A 22,186-nucleotide genomic window follows, 5' to 3' on the forward strand; every position below is an offset into this window, starting at 1 on the left:
TAACCCTAAGGTTTCACAATTAACAGTAGATGTACGAGAAAGTGATAGACGGTTATATTCAATTTCTCTGAACGATTCTCAGCAACTTTTACTTTCCAGCTTTATAAAGCAGACCTTTGCAAGTAGCCATTTGCTTAAGACAACGGCACTCTAGCAAGAAGTAACTACAGTTCCCATGCAAGATGCTTATAGGCAACAGTGTCACTTATTAGGTACGTATGTCTGCTAGCCTAAAGTACTTGGCCACTGATGCCACATCTTTTTATTGGCTCTCTTGTTGAATTACTGGTGAACAATCCGACGCTGGAGGCAAAGGTCTTCTGCTAGCCAGAGGTAGATTTTCTTCCAGAAGGAAACACAGAAAAGACAGAAAATGAAGCAAAATGATTAGAATGAAAGTATTTAGTCAACGAGCAGAGAAATAGTCTGCTAAAATCCTTAAAAAACTAACTTGAAGATTCTGATTGATCCACACATAAAGATTCCATACTAGAACTTGGAGCAGACTCTGTTGTTGTTTATTTGCAGCACACAAGCGACAACACCAAGGGAAGCAGTAGATGATATCAAAAACAGAAAATCTGTACATATTGGGCCATTTCCAGGTATTGCCCCTTCACCATGTATTGTTCTTGTAGTTGAAATGTCCAGATAGATAACTGAAGTATTCAAAATGGTCCTAAGTATGATAAAAGGAAGTTAGGAATTAAATGAATATCATTTAAGTCCTAACTTACCTAACATTTTGGATACTTTGGAGTAACAGTTAGGCCAAATATATAGCCCTGAAAAGTTGTCTCTAATCATGGGTCAACAACTTTACTCTGGGCTCTTTCTTAAAAATCAATGCATAGTAATTTTATGCCATGTTGCTTTTGCATTCCATTGCTTTTGGGCAAACCTGTCGTAAAAACTTGTCTTTATTGTTTGTCCTGGACATAACAAAAGTGAAAGGTACCAAACTTGGCTCTCTATTTGCAGTTTGTGTGAGATCTATTAAAACTTACGTCACCTGAATAGCAACCAAAAATGTGTCAGAAATTCCAAAGTTCTTACTAAAATGTTCATTCAAACATTTCTGTCAAATGTTAATACATAATTCCATGCCTTTTTGGAGCTTCATGCTTGGTGCAATGACATTAGGCTTGTACTTCCTTGACAAGTAAAGTCAAGATATTACTTGTACTTCCTTGACAAGTAAAGTCCCATTTTGTTTTCAGTTTGACACTTAAAACCAGAATCAGAAGCATTTATTTACAAACAGGAGTTTGAGCTTGTGTTGTGGGGAGCATGTTTGGGCCGAACCATTGCTGTTTGAGGGGAGACAAGCATCTGCAGTTGGATCCCTACTTCGCCTTTTTGCCGCCTTGTGTCGGAGGGTTGAACTTGAAGAAGATAATGTCACCATCGTCGACGATGTAGTTCCTTCCCTGTTGCCTGTACTTTCCTGCAGACTGTAGATTGGAAAATAAATCAGACCAAAGTCAATGACATTTGAATGAACTTGAAACTGTAAGCACATAGAATTGATTCTAAGATCATGTGTATGTTCTGTGTAATCTGAAATTCTGAAAAGTGAGCTGTATTTAGTCCTTAACAAATTTTTGAGGGCAAGGTGTATGTTGGAATGTCATGTATCTGTATGATGCGCTAGTTTCAGTCATGACCAAATTTCTTTATTTTCTAGCGGTCTTTGAGTGTTGTAATCTGCAAACCATGGATGCTTTGTTTGTTTCAGAATTCAGTCTTGGCCAAAATTCCTGTAGACTGTAGATTAGAAAATAGATTAGAACATGGAGATTATTATATGCCAAAAGCAGTTACTCAAGCAACTGGATATGATTTTGGACACGGTCAGACGTTTCAAACAACCATCCGGTGTCTTTACTCGGTGAAACTGTCTGAAATGTCTGACATAATTATCCAGTTGCTTGAGTAACTGCTTTTTGGTGTACCTTATTAGCCTGGAATCCAGCCGTATTGTGCTTTGGTCGCTCCCCTGAGGTTCGCTTCCTGCCAATACGACTGGCCTTCGTTACCATTCGAACGATCGGCATTTGAATATTCGCAGATTTTATCTGCGAGATTTATGTTTGGCTGTTAGCTCCAAGTTTACAGTTTGTAATCGAACGGAACACTACTTCTATCTTTCCCGCGAACTTTTCAGTATCACAACAACAGATCACGCTAGAAATAGCGCCTCGCGATTGGTGTTCTTCTCTCAGAGGTCATCCAATCAGCAAAGAGAAACAAATATGAATATTCATGAGTCTCCTCATTAGTGACGTAAGGGCCAATCGTTCCAATCGTAACGAATGCCAGACGTGTTCGCACAGGAAGCAGAGCGACCAAAGCACAACACGGCTGGATTCCAGGCTAGTACCTTATCACCTGCATGTCTAACCTTAATAACCCTGTCACATTATCCACGATCTTCGGGCGTATCGATGGAAGATCGGCCATATTTAAGATCGACAGAGGGTTCCTCGTATTTTTCACCTGAAAACCGTCCCTGTCACATATAAGCCATACTATGTACCTTGTACAACTGTTGTGCAATAAAGTTATTGTCATAAGCGAGACTCAGGAGATTGCCCCAGCACCATTGTCCGATCGATTTCAGTCAAATGTGACAGGGGTGTTATCGACGTACCAATAAGTTGAAATTTAAAAGATTTGATATTTGACCTTGACCGCTGCTTCGTTCCCCTCCTCCTTGAAGTCCTCAAACTTCATGACCTCCGCCATGATGAACCCCTTCTCCATGTCGCTATGGATCCTCCCTGCCGCCTGGGGGGCCTTGGTGCCCTTCTGGATGACCCAGGCCTTGACCTCATCAGGCCCGCAGGTGAAGAAATACTCCAGGTTGAGGGCCTTGAATCCATCCACGATGATCTTGTCCAGGACACTGCAGACATTCAGATTCAGCTTTATTGGTTCTTGGCATGGCAAATGACATTATAAATGCCACATGAAATGTGCCAAAGAATTACATTCCATAATATCCTAAAAGTTGTTACAATTCACAAACATACATAATCACATTTTGTTTAAAAAACCTAGACACTGGATTAAATATAGCAGTGGCAGAGAGACAAGTGGACATAACTCTATTAGCAAACAATAACGTACGTAGAACATACAAGAAAAAAGTAACTGCATGTATATTCTGTACAGACGCAGTACAATTGCCACAGAATCGCCATCTTGATAGAGCAATAGAGACATAGTGTGAAAAATTCAAATGAATATGACAAAGTCTATAACACCTTATTGACAAGATTCTTGAGATATTTGTTTTTTTTTCAATGTCCTAACCCCAAAAAATTGCTGGTTGTTTTTACTCAAGAATTTCAAAATGCTGTGTATAGTGCAGTTCTTTTAACATTATTTTACCACATGGTCATAAATGTAACTGATGCATATAAGCCTGACACAAAAAGTTTAAATTTTGGAGAACAATGTTACATCATCTATTACATTAGGTAATATGTCACTGGAAAGCTTGTTCATTATTCTTTGCAATGATACCCCATTCAGTAAAAGTTGGTTAACAACCATGGCTGTTTTTGTGAGTGGCTTACAAAAAAGTGCATACATTTCTCCTTAACACGTTAATGAAGGTTAGACATCCAGGTAAACAATATTCAAATACAAGCCAATCTCTACAACTGGATAAAAAAAACGGATATTTACTTCTGGACGTTTCGAGTGACATCCATCACTCTTCTTCAGCGTCACTAGAATGAACTAGCAGAACAATTCAATACAAGTACAGCTAACTTTCAAAAAATGTTCTTAAAACATAATATTGTAAACAATTATGAAATATCCATATTAATGTTAAAAGAATACATCACTAAACATGGTACATTTGTATATTGATGAACACTGACCTTGTTGCGCCCACTTCCTTCGCATACTTTTCTCGTTCTTCGTCTGTCTCCATTTCCAGCATTTTCAGCTCGAAGGCAGCACTGAACGGGATCGCTCGCGCACCCTTGTCGTTTTCATCAATCCACTGCTTCATCTTCACAAGCCTGAGATAGAAAAATAATAATTTCATGCTTGATGGAAACAAAGAGTTTTAGTGCTCAACATAACAGTTGTGCTTCCGAAAATCGTTTCATCAGGTTGGCAGAATATAGGATATAAGAGAATTCTTTTTAAACAACCAGCAGTTACTTACATTTACATGTCGAAGCTTCTAAAAGCACCACCTACATCGGCTACATATAGCGGTGAGAAGCAGAACTCCAATTAGAAGCTCTGACGAAGGTGTCTAAGAGACATCGAAACGTAAGCAATGTAAGTAACTGCTGGTTGTGTAAAAAGAATTCTCTTCTATCCTATAACAGTTGTGTATTGTTTTAAAGTGCTTATAAGACCAATTTTTTCTATCAACTTCAAGAAGAACAGTATCATTAATAAGTATGAGCTTGGATGATTTGAAGTTCAATAATATTAGAAGGGAGTATATTTAGCACAAATGTCTATGATCTGGGAATATATCAATTACGGTATTATTGAATTTAATCGGACAAATGTTTTTCTTTTATATTATTGGGGACACAAGCACTTTAGGTTGAAGACTTTGGGTTGAATCTCAGCATACGGAGTCTCCGAATACCGAGCCATGCTCAGCCTCACCACTTGTTTTTCTTGCGGATGTAGTCCTTCTCCGACAGGTTTATCAGATAGATCATCGGCTTGGAGGTGATGAGAAGATGTTTGTTCAGGATCTCGATCTGTAAACAAATAAATAAACAAACAAACAAGACAATCAGAGATGGCAGACGTCACCCCTTTACCCATATTGCTTTGCAGTTCCACAGACAAGTTCAGTTCAGTTCATCCTTTTGTGTACAAGGTGCCACGAACCACAGACAAAAGTACCAACATTGTGTAGGTATGGCAGTGAATTGTATGTCTTTTCAATAATTCAGTATAAGGTAATCTAATGGAAAATCTTAAGTCTATTTCCAGGGTCTTCTATTTTTCCCAAAGAAACACATAAAATTTTACATATAGTATTCAATAGCAAAGCATGATCAGCATGCATGACTTCAAGGTACATTGAGGTATACATGTATGTACTCTGACTTTTTCAGACCGTTTCAGAAAATTCCTAATTTTCAAAGACAAACAAAGTGACAGTAGCTTACCTCTTGAGCACTCCATTCCACAAAGCGAACAGGTTTCTTCTCTTCCGTTAGGAGGGTCTGAACTTTTAGTAAACATTCCTGCAGCAAATAGAGACACAAACACTTCATGATAACAGATTGAAATTAACTGTAAAATGCCTTCAACCTGATGCCATAAACCAAACACTGTCACATCACACATCTTGACATTAAACAACACTGTGGATCAAAATTGAACTCCAATTTCAGATGAAAAAATTTTGATTACCCAAATTTTTTACCAACACAGATGACAACAACTTTTTAAGTTGTAAAACGATAGTCTTAAAATAATAAAGAAAAGAACACTGAATACTGTAAAAAGCATCATTTTCTTGTCTCTTCATGACTGTATGTGCTACGGTAAGGTTTGAATTTCTGTTTGTCACTCAAGCAAGGAAGCTCCCTCTTCTGAGAAAGAAAAGAACTGCACCTTACAGGAAGACAGTAAAGTGGCAAACCAAACAGGAACAGAAAGTCCAGCACAACCAAACGTTTCCGCTTCAGAAGAGAACAACAGAAAAACAGGCGTTTTTTTACAGTACTCACGTATTCCGGTCTCTGTTGCTTATTCCCCCCGCGAATGCATGTCTTCTCCATCTTGGAGACTTGCGATTCCGCATATTCGATATCCTTCATCCTCACCTCGTCATGGATGATTTCCATGTCGCGTACGGGATTGACGTCCCCCTCGACATGCGTTACATCGTCATCTTCGAACGCTCCTTTTTTACGGAGAGAACACAAGGCTGTTAATACTTACATATTCGGGTCTCTGGCTCTTGGTTTGTTTGCTGGTTTTCTCCAGTTTGGAGACCCTGTCATTGAGGTACTCCAGGTCTTTCATGCGGAGTTCCTCCCAAATGGTTTCCATGTCACGTACAGGGTTCACGTCTCCGTCCACATGAACTATGTCCTCGTCCTCAAAAGCTCCTTTTGGTTTGGGATGAAGACAGGGCATTGAATAACACAAACCATGACGAAAGTACATGTAGGTGTCCTCTCTCTATTTGTTTATTATTGTTTGTTTAAAGTTGTTTTACTTAGATCGCCATTATTTAGTGGTACACAGTTTGGTTTCTGTTTACGATACAATCAAATGACATGTAAAAGAGCAAAAACTATTTGTAAACAGAAAGTCCAGCACGGGGTTCACATCTCCGTCCACATGCACTATGTCCTCGTCCTCAAAAGCTCCTTTTGGTTTGGGATGAAGACAGGGCATTGAATAACACAAACCGTGACTAAAGTATATGTAGGTGCCCTCTATTTGTTTATTATTGTTTCTTTAAATTTGTTTTACTTGGATCTCCATTACATGTAGCGGTACACAGTTTGGTTTCTGTTTACAATACAATTAAGTGACATGCAAAAGAGCAAAATGCAGGAGAGGTCAGAGGTCATCATTGAGTTCTCTACCATGAAATGCTTATGTCAGAGTAATGAGTAACAAACATGTCTCCATTCCTGAGAAGTTGCCAAAAAAATAACATAAATATACCAAAAGATGATTTATGTTTATGGACAAACTTTGTCACAAAGCCTCAGGAGTGGAGGCACTTTTTAACAGTAAGGCTTGAAGGAATGCTGCTCCTACTTGTCATATGGAAGATGGCGTCCGTTGCCTTGATGTGCGACAGGAAGGCGTTTCCTAACCCTTGACCTTCGTGTGCGCCCCTAACCAGTCCTGCTATGTCCGTCACTAGCAGGAAGGCTGGCACTTTGCTGGAGAAAAGAGAGAAAGAAATGTTTCTAAGTAATCCAGTTAGTTTTGAAGATATTCTGTATAACATCAGATGGTTTTAAACAGGGCCGTCTCCAGCTTTGATCATGCTGTTGATAATTCTAGTTGTTAAAAAATATCAATTTCACATCATGAACTTTAGATTTTGGGGACAAATGAAGCACATTTTTCGTGATGTAGCAAGCAAATTTCTATCCCAGGGTGGAAGGACAGGTCCTGGAGACAGCCCTAGCTCTAATCTACTAGTTTTGTACAAATGTATGTGACAGTCTGATTAAAGGAAAATAAAGAAGTGCCATTCTAGTCCCGTACCTTGCAGGCTTGTGGAAGTCACACAACCAATGCCATCTGTCATCAGGTACGGGTACCCTGCCTGAAATGGACGTTTCTTTGTGTTATTGGAAAGTACAAAAATGTATCAAGCAAAGATATATTTGTGAACTTCCAACTGAAACCATTACAGAAATGAAAAACCTTTGTATGATACCATGTCTTTAGAATGTGTGCTTTGTACATACAAACATACATGTATAACATTAGTTACAACAAAACTAGAATTACAATAGAAGATGTACCGTGAATGAAAACATGTCATAATACTTCAGATGAATCATCAACACATTTTCAACATTACATACTTACTAAATAGCAAACAATTGTTAATTTTAGTTTAACATATTATAAATTTGCTTATTAGAGATGCAGAAAAGATGTACTTACTCTCATTGGGGTCTGGAGGTAAATAGGAATTTCCAACATGAAAAAACAAGAAATATGTATGAGGCAAAATGATCATGAAGTTTTCCTATCTAAGCATGTCATCTGACAAAGAGTTACATCTGTTACTCATATACAACCTGCGTACTCATTCTTTAAAAGATTAATGCACATGCTAACATTCAATACACATTATCAAGGAACTCATCATCCTTTACAGCCTTGTTTTTTTTTTTACAGAATCCCCCAAATACTTGAATATAACAGTACTCATCTCTTAGCAGAGCAAGGCTATGTTGGTGCATGTAGTAGTTACAGCCTTGTTTTTTTCACAAGAATCCCCCAAGTAATTGAATATAACAGTAATAATCTTGTATTAGCAGAGCAAGGCTATGTTGGTTCATGTAGTAGTACTTAATTCTAGATGTTGTATATATCTCCTGGGAATACTGACCTATAGTGCAGAAGGGGAAGTTTTCCGCTGACGCCTGACTTTTTGTCAGCACGTTGAAGAACGTTGACTTGCTGTTGGGAGAAGAGAGGAAACAATTACAACATTTTAGGGGAGACATGTTTTGTCCTTTAATACATATCAAAGATATCTACTATGACTTTGCAAAAAATGGAATATTCAATATTCAATCATCAATGATTATATTTTATTTGAATATGATATACATACTACCCTTCAAATGTGATATGTATCTCCAAGCAGATGTTGGGTCCAACTCAGTATCTTAGGGATTTTTTTTACTTCATGTTTTCTACAGAGAAGGTAAAGGGAAAAATTTGACATACTACAAAGACATGTAAAACACTAAGATAGGTCCTATATCTGCTTGGAGAACTATGTATCCTATAGTCAGCTTGACGTAATACTAACCCAACATTGGGCAATCCCACAATGCCCACTTTCAGGGATGTACCAACTCTCCCGATCAGTGGGGGTGGTTTGGGTTCTTCTCCCTTCTTCTTTGGTGGCATCTTTTACCTACAAAAATACAAAAAGCAACACAAAAAGGTGATATTTAAAAAAATGATAGCCCAACTGAACAGCTGTGATATGTATGACAGAAGGCTTAAAGTACACTTAAAGGTGCTCAATGTATTAGGCCTAGGAAAAAAAATGTTGTGTTTCCTGTTTCCCGACCGACCCTAGAAAAACATGCCGACCCTCGACTTTTTTTTGGGTCCAGGGCTCCTGACTGCATTCCCCTGATGCCACCAGATCTGTAACCACAGTCGCACAGTGCGACCTCTTACAATTAATCATCATTTATCATCCAGCCAAGTAGAATCTTTGCAGGGAAAGGCTGTCCCTGCCAGGTGTCAGTTTCTTCCCTTGACAGGGATGGTCAGCAGGGGGGTCACACCTCATTAAGGTCTGCCATGTGTCTGTACTGTCTTCAATAACATGTACCAAGGAGGTTTAAAAAATGTTTTTCCACTGGACGTTTATTTATTCCCTTTGTGAGTTTGTCCAAACAGATGGGGAAATTTGAGAGTATACATGATATATATATATATTGGTTTGGCCAAGGAGATTTCATGTATAGGAAATAACTTCCTTGGTATAGTATGGTATGGTATGATAGCTATGACAGCATAAGTGGAGGTCCAGTAGGCAGTAACAAAACTTTTGTAACATGACTTTTTAGACAACAATGTTGCAGCCCTGAGACAGTGAACAAGTAGGCCTTTATAACAAAAATTGTTAGGGTGGAAAGAAAACATTCTTGAGATATGATCTTGGTGTTGGAGAGTGGCCTGCACTATTTCCATTTTCAGTTCAATTTCACCCATTTTGTGACACACTTGTACTTTTATACTTATTTGTGGTTCATTTTTTTTTCAATTTAAATGGTAATTTGGGATTATCAGTCATGAAGTTCATATTTTTTGGGACGGATGGGGTAATATTTTTTTCTGTCCCAACAAGCAAATTTCAGACAGAGGGACGGGTCCTGGAGACAGCCCTGCTGGTAACATTCGTTGAAGAGCAGGACATTCTCAAAGTGACATTTGCAATCTACTTGTGTGTTTGTAGAATTTGTTCCTGTGCTATCATGCAGTTCAGTTTTACTTTGTAAACTGTATTTGCCAGGCCACAGTCAGGCTATAGAGTTGGGACCAAAGTCTTTATAAAAAAAAAAAAAAAAGAAGATAATCCCTACCTACCGACCCTAGTTTTTTCAGGACTGAAACAGGAAACACAACATTTTTTTTCCTAGGCCTTAAAGATTTCACTAACAAAACTGAAAATATTCTGGATATGAAAATCTCCATTTTATCAACATTTACAGGCACAGTTAGGACATTGCATTGCTTAGTAAATACCAATTTCTGTCTTAAAGAACAGACTTATTTTGAGTGGTACAAATAAATACAACCTACCTACAACTAAACATTGAAGATATATGTTACCAAGGAGGTTACCGAACCACAATCTGACTTGCTACTAGCTCAACTTTGGCCAAGTGTGTGTAGTATATTTACAACATGGAGCTTTTATGATTAACATTACACGGACTAACGTTTTGAGTAAAACCAATTGTAGATCAAACGATTATAATCTTGTCCAGCAAACATACTTTAATAGGTGGTTACATAATTCAGTTACCAGAATATGTGAGTTGGCTGCCAGCTGCAAAATCATATGTAATTTTTAACGTTAACGGCACTGAACTTTAATCCAACACATTCCAACAAATTCTAAACTGAACCATGAATAAACAAGCGGGCTTTAGCGCATTCTGGAAACTGTTAAGTGCATTGTTTACTATGTTTCCCCGGCCATTGCTACACATGCATTGGTCTGCCACTTTCTGTTTTGTCGCGAGAAAATAACATTTCAAAGACAGTGTAACTGATAGCAAGTCCTTTGGGATTCTATTCCCAGTGGAACTTTAATCCAACACAATAATATAACAAGGCTGTTTATCTATGGATTTCATATTTACAACGACAAATTTGTATCAATCGGCAGGCACTTACTCAAGGTTAAATTGGCAAATCGGCATGTCAGTAAACTGCTGATAGCAGCGATCAAAACACGGCCCGAAAATGCATCAACCAGCGGCAAATCCGTTCTGCTGTTCCACTACACAGTTATGACGTTCTATGAAACTTTTCATCCGTTGTTTGGTCAGCAAATGGTGGCAAAATACGTTGTTTGTGAATGGTTCCCACAAAATATCCCCGCAAAACACAGTACAAACTCCCTACAGCACGTCCCCCATGTGGGGCTGTAATGGTATCGCCAGTGAGATCCGTCCTACTGGCCTTTGGATGTGATCACTTTCAAAAATAGGGGTGAAGGGGCGTGCTGAAATATGATTCAAAATGGCGCGTGTTCGGATTTCCACTGAATTTGTGTAACAAAGCCTGGCCCTGTACTTTAAAGAGGGATACTTCAAGGCATGTTGGTTGTGTTGGATGGACAGTTTATTGATATTTCACTATATTTACTGTGATGATGATTGTGTAATGTGAGGACGAAGAGTAGGGTTGCTTGAAATTACAATCGCTGCCCTCTTCCCACGGCTTGATGAACAGCATGAAAACATACCAGAAGATTGATTAACTTTTCACTGCAACATGCGATCTTTGTGAGCTCAAACTTACAAGGTTTTAAGTCGTATACCTTACTGGTCTTGTAAAGCACTCAAAAGAATTTGCAAACCGGAGCTAGTTTTTGACTGACAGATGGGTTCTGAAAAGTGTTGGATTAAAGTTGCGTTGGATTAAAGTTCAGTGCCGTTATATGGGCAATCATACTTTGATTTCATGTTATGACAGTTTCAAGTCAAGTAAAAAACACGATCTGAAACAGATATCATCTCCACTACACTGTGATAGTCGAATAAGCAACATAAATCTCATCAACATAAAATTGGTACAAATCAAACCCCAATTCCCAAAATATGTATTTCTGCCCCCCACCCCCTTAGACACCATGCCTTAAAACAGCTGCCAAGATTCCAACAATTCCACCACAATATTCCGCAAAACCATTCCCTGAACTCCTCATCTAAGGTTTCAGTACATTCCAGACAATATTCTTTATCTCTGGGATTAAAAGATGATGATAGAAGAAGCATTTTCATACCTTAAGAGCCTCTTTTTTTGACACAAACCCCCTTTTTCTGCAATCTTGCACCCGGACATGCAATCCACGATGGCCAGGAGGTGAAAGGTCACATATTCTCAAAACGAGGCTGCCATTTCTCCAACTGTGATTGGCTGACAAAAGTCCAAGATGGCCGCGCCCGCAGAAAAATAAAGGTTTCGCTAATTTTTTCACCATTTCTAATCGCTTTTCACGGCTTTTAAAGAACGTACAGAGGAGAAAGAAGAATATTCATATAGAGGGAATAGATGGTATTTTTAAAGTCTGGAAGGAAATCTTTGTGGACGGTCGCATTGCGAAGAAAACGCCAGAAACCCAAGGCCTCCGAAGTTTTGACTGCGCATCTCAGGCAAAGAGGACTGTCGACTTCCGCATTGGACTTCGTATTTTGTGAAGTACAGTTCAGTTCGGAACGACCAGTTCGCCAAGTCGCACTTTAACTGGCCGGTAGATGGACAGAACTACCACATACTGAGGACGGGCTGCTTCCCTTTCATCAAATATCATTGTACGAGGTAGGAAAACGTTTGTGAACTTAACAATAACAGTTACGTTTTCACAGCTGAAATTTAGACTCACATGAAGTTTTGTTCGTCCCGTGACAATCTTGTTATTAACTGTTATGCAAGTAGAAGTTTTGTAACCACTTTTTTCTTCAGGCTGCATACTCATACAAAGTAGCCGTTGTGAAACAAGCACGTATCTTGTGTTTGAGGCAAGAAATTTTGAATCCCAAAAGGAAACGCCTACCTAGCTGAAACCGCTCTACTCTACTATTAATTAACTCTTAATTAAGTGGGAGAGTAAGAATATTGAAATATGCAAAGACTGTCAGTACTCCCGCATACCTGCATACCATCTTCAGTCGAGGGAGGAGTGGACTCCTGTAGTGGACTGATCTTGTCACTTCAGGTCATCGGCTAGGCATGCTCATACTTCAGATGGCTCCAGTGTTTGTCTAGTTGGTTTTTGAATTCGTTCACTGTCTTACTGCTCACCACTTTCTCTGGCAGGGAGTTCCAGTTATTTGCCACTCTTCTGCTAAAAACCTGGGCTCTCAACCTCGACTTAGCAAGGGGGATCATCAACTTTAGACTGTGCCCTCTTGTTGTTGTGTTTTCCGCCCTCTCAAAGAAGGTGTCTGCCTGGACTCTCTCTTTGCCTGTTAAAAACTTGTAGACCTGGACTCACGACACTATCAGTAGGCACTGCAATATGTGATGTCCAACAAATAGTGTATTTAAATTATGCAAAAATTAATAACATGAGCAAAACACAATATACATAAATTAATAAAAAAACATAATTAAACATCAATACAGTAGTGTAGAGTAGAGTTCTTCTGGTGCAGGTAGGAACGTCCAGTTCCAATTTAGGCTGCTTTTCAATATCATGGTACTCTTCGTTTCTTGCTATTGTATGAGTTCAATCACAAGTCTCCTTGTCCGTGTAAGTTGTTTTTATCTTGTTGCATTGCAGACGGCCGTATCAGGACCTTTCAGCTGAAGACAAGTTCTACACAGGTCTGAAGATCATCAACTTTGGGTTCCCCTGTCTCGCTTATGGAATCAGCGCATGGTTTCTGGTGACGACAACCGAGGATGTGAAAATGCCGCAAGGAGTTGTCAAGGTTTACTTTTGGTACAAGGAAGATCACAATGCAATGTCCTAAGACTAGTTGAAGTTTTCTACTGGTATATTTCATTGCTGGGATTGTTGCAATTGAAAAGGAAACTGACAGACATTGATGTTTAGAAATACTAAGTGATAACATCGAAAACATGTCGGGCAAAATGTTTGGGAACTTCCGAGAGCGCCTTCAGACAGTGCAGCACGATTTTTCTACTGGTTTGAAGAACCTGACAGACAAGGCAAAAGAGGTTGGAAAACCTGGACTGGTTAAAGACAGGTCAAAGAAAAGGGATTTGGCTGGTGCTGAACTTTTATACAGGTGTGTATGGTAACAGTTTGCTATTCTTTCATGAATGTTAAGAGATATATGGTTAATTTTCCAGTCTATATGCCTTTCTTAGTTTAGGTTAAAATCCTTCCCACACCTTTTGTATATAGGGCAGTGCCCATCTTCATTTCTAATTCTAAAGCCCCTGGGCCATACAGTTGTGCAATCACAACAGAAGTGGGCTAGTCCACTGGTATACATAGTGGTGTGTGTTCAACTACCACTGGTAAACTGGTGTGTTACGCCGAAGGGCAGTTATACTGGCTATATAGATACAGATACAGACATAGATACCATACTCTTTCATATATTTGCTTGTACAATGTATTTTGGTAGTTTGAACCTGACCTCACAAATGCAATACTACCGGTAGGATTCTAGGCTACATTTAATTACCAGTCTTATTTCTGGGTTGTGACACAAACTTATGGCTGTCTCTAGCTTTAAATTATTTCCATCCCACTCATTGTTTGAGAACCCATGTTGTTGATTTTCCCTGTTAAACATGTCATTTTAAGCTCATTTTTAACAGTTTCATGTTATGAAGTTCAGATTTTGGGGAAGTATGGGGTAATACTGATAGTTTTTTTTCTGTTCCAACAAGCAAATTTCTGTCCTGGCATGGAGGGATGGTTCCTGGTGACAGTGGTGAATTCAAGCCAAACCGTACTACTAGTGTAACAGTGGAATTCAAGTACTGCCAAACGACCATGGAAAATGGCTGCCATCCCTTTATTGTAGTGGTTTGCATTGCTTGGTTTATAATCTGGCGGCCTGGATTCGGCGCTGGTTCGAATCTTGGGAGTCAGGATATTTTTTCTTTATGTTTCTACTTCTTTCTTACACTAGTATACATACTTTCCCAGGTACAAAGAGTCGTGGATGCACATGCACAAGAGTATAGAGGAGACCGCAGCAGTGGGAGAGTCTGTAGATGGGGAGGTGTGGAAACTGGTGGAGAGGTATGAGGGGCCGGCCAGAGCCCTGTCACAACTACACTCACAGCTGGAGACCTTCCCTGGACTGGTGCAGGAACTCAGCCACATCACAGGTATGGTTTACTGGTAGAGCACTGTCACTACTCCACACCCAACTGGAATCCTTCCCTGGACTGGTGCAAGAACTCAGCAATATCACAGGTACGGTTTACTGGTAGAGCACTGTCACAACTACACTCACTGCTCGAGTCCTTCCCTGGACTGGTGCAAGAACTCAGCAATATCACAGGTACGGTTTACTGGTAGAGCACTGTCACAACTACACTCACTGCTCGAGTCCTTCCCTGGACTGGTGCAAGAACTCAGCAATATCACAGGTATGGTTTAAACACTGTCACAACTACACTCACAGCTGGAGTCCTTCCCTGGACTGGTGCAAGAACTCAGCAATATCACAGGTATGGTTTAAACACTGTCACAACTACACTCACAGCTGGAGTCCTTCCCTGGACTGGTGCAAGAACTCAGCAATATCACAGGTACGGTTTACTGGCAGAGCACTGTCACAGCTACACACACAACTGGAGTCTTTCCCTGGACTGGTGCAAGAACTCAGCAATATCACAGGTATGGTTTACTGGTAGAGCCCTGTCACAGCTACACACACAGCTAGAGTCCTTCCCTGGACTGGGGCAAGAACTCAGCAATATCACAGGTATGGTTTACTGGTAGAGCACTGTCACAACTACACACACAGCTAGAGTCCTTCCCTGGACTGGGGCAAGAACTCAGCAATATCACAGGTATGGTTTACTGGTAGAGCTCTGTCACAACTACACACACAGCTAGAGTCCATCCCTGGACTGGTGCAAGAACTCAGCAATATCACAGGTACGGCTAGAGCACTGTCACAACTACACACACAGCTAGAGTCCATCCCTGGACTGGTGCAAGAACTCAGCAATATCACAGGTACGGCTAGAGCACTGTCACAACTACACACACAGCTGGAGTCCTTCCCTGGACTGGTGCAGGAACTCAGCAATATCACAGGTATGGTTTACTGCTAGAGTACTGTCACAGCTACACACACAGCTCGAGATCTTCCCTGGACTGGTGCAAGAACTCAGCAATATCACAGGTACAGTTTACTGGTAGATCACTGTCACAACTACACTCACTGTTGGGGTCCCTCCCTGGACTGGTGCAAGAACTCAGCAATATTACAGGTGCGGTTCAAACAAACAAACAAACAGTTTACTGGTAGAGCCCTGTCACAACTACACTCACAGCTGGAGTCCTTCCCTGGACTGGTGCAAGAACTCAGCAATATTACATACAGGTAAGGTTTACTGGTAGAGCACTGTCACAACTACACACACTGCTTCCCTGGACTGGTGCAAGAACTCAGCAATATCACAGGTACGGTTCACTGGTAGAGCACTGTCACAACTACACTCACAGCTGGAGTCCTTCCCTGGACTGGTGCAAGAACTCAGCAATATCACAGGTACGGTTTACTGTTAGAGCACTGTCACAGCTACACACACAGCTGGAGTCCTTCCCTGGACTGGTGCAAGAACTCAGCACTATCACAGGTACGGCTAGAGCCCTGTCACAGCTACACACAGCTTCCCTGGACTGGTGCAAGAACTCAGCAATATTACAGGTACGGTTTACTGGTAGAGCCCTGTCACAACTACACTCACAGCTGGAGTCCTTCCCTGGACTGGTGCAAGAACTCAGCAATATTACAGGTACGGTTTACTGGTAGAGCACTGTCACAACTACACACACAGCAGGAGTCCTTCCCTGGACTGGTGCAAGAACTCAGCAATATCACAGGTATGGCTTACTGGTAGAGCCCTGTCACAACTACACACACAGCTGGAGTCCTTCCCTGGACTGGTGCAAGAACTCAGCAATATCACAGATAGGGTTTACTGGTAGAGCACTGTCACATCTACACACACAGCTAGAGTCCTTCCCTGGACTGGTGCAAGAACTCAACAATATCACAGGTACGGTTTAAACACTGTCACAACTACACACACAGCTGGAGTCCTTCCCTGGACTGGTGCAAGAACTCAACAATATCACAGGTACGGTTTACTGGTAGAGCACTGTCACAACTACACACACAGCTAGAGTCCGTCCCTGGACTGGTGCAAGAACTCAGCAATATCACAGGTACGGTTTACTGGTAGAGCCCTGTCACAACTACACTCACAGCTGGAGTCCGTCCCTGGACTGGTGCAAGAACTCAGCAATATCACAGGTACGGTTTACTGGTAGAGCCCTGTCACAACTGCACACACAGCTGGAGTCCTTCCCTGGACTGGTGCAAGAACTCAACAATATCACAGGTACGGTTTAAACACTGTCACAACTACACACACAGCTGGAGTCCTTCCCTGGACTGGTGCAAGAACTCAACAATATCACAGGTACGGTTTACTGGTAGAGCACTGTCACAACTACACTCACAGCTGGAGTCCGTCCCTGGACTGGTGCAAGAACTCAGCAATATCACAGGTACGGTTTACTGGTAGAGCCCTGTCACAACTGCACACACAGCTGGAGTCCTTCCCTGGACTGGTGCAAGAACTGCCAGCAATATCACAGGTACGGCTTACATGTATATTACTGGACAGGTACAATAGTTCTTAATTCAACTACAGTGTATTAGTATCCTGTACTTTGATTATACTGTTGCTGGGGTCCCTGACACAGGTGGGTAGCAGGCGTCTTCACCCTCGTGAGGTCATACACTTTGATGCACAAAAGTCTGTTTCAGCTATAGGTCCAAAATATCTAATGCAAATGCCCCAGTACTGTACCAAAAATTTGGAATGTATACCACAAAGCTGTAGGAAAATGTACTTTGCATTTGAAAGGAAAAGTGCAGAATGTTTTTTTAAGCACAGGCTGAAATCTTAATCTCATAATTTTAAGTCACTGATGAATACTGTGCTAGTCTCAGTCCCTCTGAGCAAGTTTGGCACTAACTTTCTTTTGGACATTTGCAGATTTCTGTATCTGTATCTATATAGCCGGTATAACCGCCCTTCGGCGTAACACACCAGCTTAATCTAACATCAACGTTGATTTAACATCAACACTTTGTAGCTCACTGATGATGTTATCTACAGAAATGGTCGCAGGGCTGTCCTCGGACTTCGAACAGGTGGAACATCTCCTGAATGAACTGGAAGACGTGTGCGAACAACAGGAGTTGCAGGCCAACCAATCAGAGCACAGGAACAAGCTGGTGTCGTACCACCAGGCCAAAGTGTTGGAGAGAGAAAACCTCCAAGTACAGCTTGACTTGGTGTATCTGCGGAAGGTATGTTACATGATATATTGTACATTGCGTATGCTGCAAGGGAGTGAAGTATTGTTTTGAGCTTGTGTGTCTGTGCATCTGTGTGTCTGTCTATGTGTGCTTATGCAATCCCCAACATACAAAATGCAGTGTCCCCATACGTCCTAAGTGCAAGTATTTTAGTGTGGAATGAAGCAGTATGGGCAATGGGGCAATGTCTACCATCTCTGATTTCCTAGCCTGTATTACTATTCAACTACCTTTTCTGTGTGTTTGAATATTAACTTGAAGTCAGTCATGATTTTCTATAGTATCTTTCATATCTCTGTCTTAGACTGCTTTTTTTTACCCTCAGTGCTAACTGTAGTACTTTTGCGTGGGATGAAGCAGTATGGACAATGGGGTGATGTCTGCCATCACTAATTTCCTTGCCTGTATTACTATTCACCTACTTTGTGTGTTTGCTTCTGAATGTGAAGTCAGTCATGATTTCCTACAGTATTTATTTTATCTCTCTGTCTTAAACTGCTCTTGCATTAAAAAAAACGTGACTATATCTTGATCACCAGGTACGTGAGATGGAGTTCAGCCAGCAGGAACGTCTTAAAGAACGGCACAAGATGTTCCAAGACGCCTTCAACGATGACCTACAGCACTACAAGTTGTATGGAGCAAGGTCTGCCCTACCTCATGCAGGGTGAGTATATAACATGTATGAACTAGCCTGGGATGTGGAATAATTCTGCACACATATTTGAAGTGTTTGCCCTCAAATTTGGAAAACCTCTGTTGAATACTCAAGAATCCTCGATAACGCAAGTCTTCTGTAGAATATACTGTAAAAAGAGAAAATTTAGCAGGGATTTGATTTTGCAAAAAGAAGAAAATGGAGTGTTCACAGTGGTTTTAAGTTTGACTTAACTACCATGCAAGATTTTACTATTGAAGGGAAATGTTTGCTTTGGTTCTAAGTCACAATACAGTTGTAAGTCACTACAAAAACTGGGTGAACCTAAAACCACTGCAAACAGTTCCTCTTTTACAGTGAATGGGATGACCATCATCATCTGGGCGTGAATGTCATATTAGGAAGCAACAAAAGTTATGAAATATCCTTAATGTTGTCTTTTCTTTGTCTTTCCCCAACAGTGGTGCATCAGCAGAAGTAACCGCTGGTACAGAAGAGCTGTCAGCATTGACCTTGGATGACATCATGGACCAGAGTGAACTTGACAACTTTTTGGGACCACTGGATGACTCAGGGTATGTAGGTCCTACTTAAGCAAGTCTTTTATGTCACATTAATGTGTGTGGTTGTGTTTGCATCCTAAATTATGAATGTGAAAAGGAAACGTTTAGTTTTGTCCTTGAAAGACTAAATTAAGAATGGGTAACATGGCAAGTCTTAACTTAATAAGCTAAATTATTATCAACATAACATGAATTTTTTGTAATTGTATCCTGTTCTTATTAACTGTGTTTAGTGAGATGGGGGTAGAGGCAGAAGAAGAAGAGGAGGAGGAGGAAGAGGAGGAGTCAGACAGCGTTACCACGGATACGGAGGGTACTGACAGCCAAGGTACTCTTGAAGTGAATTTGATGTTTTGATTGGGTGCTACAAAGGCATCCTCTACTAAGGAAGGCCATCCAAAGATGCTGAAATGTCCCTCTGATAGGAATATGGTTTGATACTCATAAAAGTTGTCAGACTTTGTTTGCCTCTGTAGAGATTTAATTTTTGGGGATGCCTCTGGGGCGAGCCTTATGGTGAAGTATTGTTTGCAGTTTGTAATAATTCCAGAAATTTTAAACAGGCATTTTCTTTGTCCAAGCACTCACTGTTAATGTATGTCTGTTCCTGCAAGCAATTTGCCCATGGTGATCTGTAACAGTTTGGCCAAAGAAAAATGTGTTCAGTGCATTTTATCATGTAAATTGACAAATTTTCTTTTTTTTAGCTGAATCCATTGATGTCACCAGGCAAGATGTGACCCAAATGCCAGAGGTCACTGGGTCAGAGGTCACAGAGACAGAACAACCAGATGGCCAACCAGATACACAGGAGGAAAGCAACTAACTTCACCCCTGAATGGACAGTATCTTAACCTTAAGCAACCTATGGGGGTTGTACAATACCAAGCATATTTTGGTCCAATTTGAAGTAAGATGGTTACATTGTTGATGCTATTGTGTTTTCTCCTATGTTTTTAGTTCTGTCCAATTTGCTTTTTAAAAAATGAAATTTTTGTTTGCATTTAGAATAGTAGATAAAGAAAATACCCTTTACTTGTAAGACATATAGAGTATGTAAAGAACTTTGAAGATTTTTCGTTTTCTGATGTGGGAAATGTTGAGACCCATAAAGACATTTGGTTTTGTTTAATCATTTAGAAATGTTGATTCAGGGTTTATCATTATTTATTGTTGCATTACAATCTTCTCATTATAGATGCTGCATTTATATGTTTCAAGTTTGATAAAAATTATAAAACAATATGTATAAGAATATGTGCTATAGATGCGATTAGCTGAATTTTACTTTCTGTTCATATCAGAAGCATTTTAGAAGAGATGACAATGATATACAATGCGACTAAGACTCTTTATTTTACAGCATTTATTTCATAGAGTAAAGAGATTCGCTGAAAATACAACAGTGGCTCAATTATAGATTTGCATATAAGATAAAGGCTGATTTAAATGTCCACTGGAGTACAAGTCCATGTGAATTATATAAGAGTTCAATCTGGTGATATAATCCTGATAGACATTTTTGTCAAGGAAATCTATAGCATATTAATACCAACAGGTATAACATTTTGTTTAGACAAAGCCACAGCTTGTAACATTTGACTGAGCAACACCACAGCTTATTTGTCTTCTTTGAAGACATCCAAAGCCTGAGGACGTTATCACGTTGCCTTTTTTATACACTTATTCAACGGTGCTGGATGTGCTCAGCTTTTCTCGGAGTGACTTTGACCTTGACCCCTACAGCTGGATGATGATCTTGAACTTCTGGTGGTCACTGGTCAGGTTCCTGCACTTGGACTTGTGCTGGTTCCAGTGGTTCCATTGGCACTTTCTGGAACAGTAACTTGCTGTGCTACACCTGTTAAAGATAAAGACATTTAAGATGCAATGGCGAAAATATAACCTTTCCGCTACCAAAAGTCATATGGAAGTCTCAAACAAAAATGTGCCTGCTATTCCATTATAAAGCACAAGGAGACCCCAACTTGTATACCATTTATTACCAAAATAATGAGCTGTCCATTGCTCCAAAATACATGTATGATCATAGCTTGTCCAGGACATGAGATACAAATAGTATACAGAATTTAACGTTCTATTGTCATACCAACAAAAAGCACCAGGGTACTTCTTGAGTTATGCTGTAAAAAATATAAATGCTATGAAAAACAACCTTCTTGGCGAAGGTAATAGCAGTTAAACTGACTTGCTGCATTTTCTGAGCACGACGTCCTCGTTCCATGACCCGACCACTCCACAGTAGAAGCAGAGCTGGACGCACAGACTGGTTCCCACCGGATCCTCCTCAGCCGTCACCAGTGCCCTGTTCCACGCCTCCTCACGGACACCTGACAGAAAAGTTTAAGGCTCTTGTTGGCAAATTTGTGTTTCTTTTTTTGACAGCATAGCCAAGAGGCTCAGTGGGCGTCACTCCACTGCAAGGGAAAATTGTGCCTTTTTTTCCCAGGGACACAAGGGTCGGAGGCATCTTAAGTGGCACTGGGCCCAATGCTTTTACACCACACCACACCGATGCTACATCTACCAAAACAGCCGCAGGTGAGAAAGAACAAAATGATACTCATGTCATAATGAAAATGTATGGACAATATAGGCTTAAACACTTGACAATAAATAAGCTAAACACTGTCTTCCCTGTGTAGGCAACAAGTGAAAAGTGGGTAAAATTCCTGATGAAAACTGAATCCAATTTGGGGAGTGACTGTGTTAGATTTAACAAACAATTTACTGATTATAAAAGAGTGCATACCTGCTTCTATTGCCCCCAAGAAGACTGGGATCCGCGGAATCTTGGCCGGGCGGCTTTTCTGAGCGTCAGACGGCTTAAGAGTCTGCAGCCTTCGGCGAGCTTTCAGCGCTCTCCTCTCCTCTTCCTCATCTACTTCATTCTTCTTATCTTCTGTCTGTTCTGGGTT

The 22,186-nt window shown here is 40.5% G+C and overlaps 3 protein-coding genes across 4 annotated transcripts; 2 read left to right on the top strand and 1 right to left on the bottom strand.

Annotated features, from left to right (window-relative positions):
• Positions 1-1,233: 1,233 nt before the first annotated feature.
• On the bottom strand, positions 1,234-11,872 carry LOC118405689 (obg-like ATPase 1). Of its 2 annotated transcripts, none has more exons than XM_035805299.1 (12): positions 11,753-11,872; positions 8,528-8,635; positions 8,099-8,169; positions 7,648-7,659; positions 7,240-7,300; positions 6,781-6,908; positions 5,733-5,908; positions 5,166-5,243; positions 4,651-4,748; positions 3,897-4,040; positions 2,689-2,908; positions 1,234-1,454 (listed from the first exon to the last, which is right to left on the bottom strand). In XM_035805299.1, exons 2-12 carry the CDS (start codon positions 8,626-8,628, stop codon positions 1,347-1,349), a joined length of 1,197 nt encoding a protein of 398 aa, XP_035661192.1. In that variant the 5' UTR covers positions 8,629-8,635; positions 11,753-11,872; the 3' UTR covers positions 1,234-1,346. The 2 variants fall into 2 exon arrangements, with proteins under 2 accessions (XP_035661192.1, XP_035661193.1); XM_035805300.1 differs by lacking the exon at positions 5,733-5,908 and adding an exon at positions 5,947-6,116.
• On the top strand, positions 11,866-13,548 carry LOC118405690 (uncharacterized protein C15orf61-like). Its single transcript, XM_035805302.1, is given in 3 exon segments — positions 11,866-12,126; positions 12,128-12,288; positions 13,253-13,548. Coding segments are annotated over 3 exon segments (459 nt in total). The 5' UTR covers positions 11,866-12,021; the 3' UTR covers positions 13,446-13,548.
• LOC118405691 (dysbindin-A-like) lies at positions 13,443-20,221 on the top strand. Its single transcript, XM_035805303.1, has 7 exons — positions 13,443-13,724; positions 14,600-14,784; positions 17,824-18,017; positions 18,566-18,693; positions 19,146-19,259; positions 19,481-19,575; positions 19,955-20,221. Exons 1-7 carry the CDS (start codon positions 13,555-13,557, stop codon positions 20,071-20,073), a joined length of 1,005 nt encoding a protein of 334 aa, XP_035661196.1. The 5' UTR covers positions 13,443-13,554; the 3' UTR covers positions 20,074-20,221.
• The last annotated feature ends 1,965 nt before the right edge of the window (positions 20,222-22,186 follow it).

The sequence above is a fragment of the Branchiostoma floridae genome, chromosome 18, assembly GCF_000003815.2.
Source record: "Branchiostoma floridae strain S238N-H82 chromosome 18, Bfl_VNyyK, whole genome shotgun sequence".
Taxonomy (NCBI): domain Eukaryota; kingdom Metazoa; phylum Chordata; class Leptocardii; order Amphioxiformes; family Branchiostomatidae; genus Branchiostoma; species Branchiostoma floridae.

Excerpts from the sequence above, each read along its gene's own strand:
- LOC118405689 (XM_035805299.1), bottom strand. The coding sequence starts at position 8,628 with ATGCCACCAAAGAAGAAGGGAGAAGAACCCAAACCACCCCCACTGATC. Across the intron at positions 6,909-7,239 it reads GACTTCCACAAGCCTGCAAG|CAAAGTGCCAGCCTTCCTGC; the intron begins GTACGGGACTAG and ends TCTTTTCTCCAG. Across the intron at positions 1,455-2,688 it reads GGAACGAAGCAGCGGTCAAG|TCTGCAGGAAAGTACAGGCA; the intron begins GTCAAATATCAA and ends TCCAATCTACAG.
- LOC118405691 (XM_035805303.1), top strand. The coding sequence starts at position 13,555 with ATGTCGGGCAAAATGTTTGGGAACTTCCGAGAGCGCCTTCAGACAGTG. Across the intron at positions 18,018-18,565 it reads ACTTGGTGTATCTGCGGAAG|GTACGTGAGATGGAGTTCAG; the intron begins GTATGTTACATG and ends CTTGATCACCAG. Across the intron at positions 19,260-19,480 it reads GGACCACTGGATGACTCAGG|TGAGATGGGGGTAGAGGCAG; the intron begins GTATGTAGGTCC and ends AACTGTGTTTAG.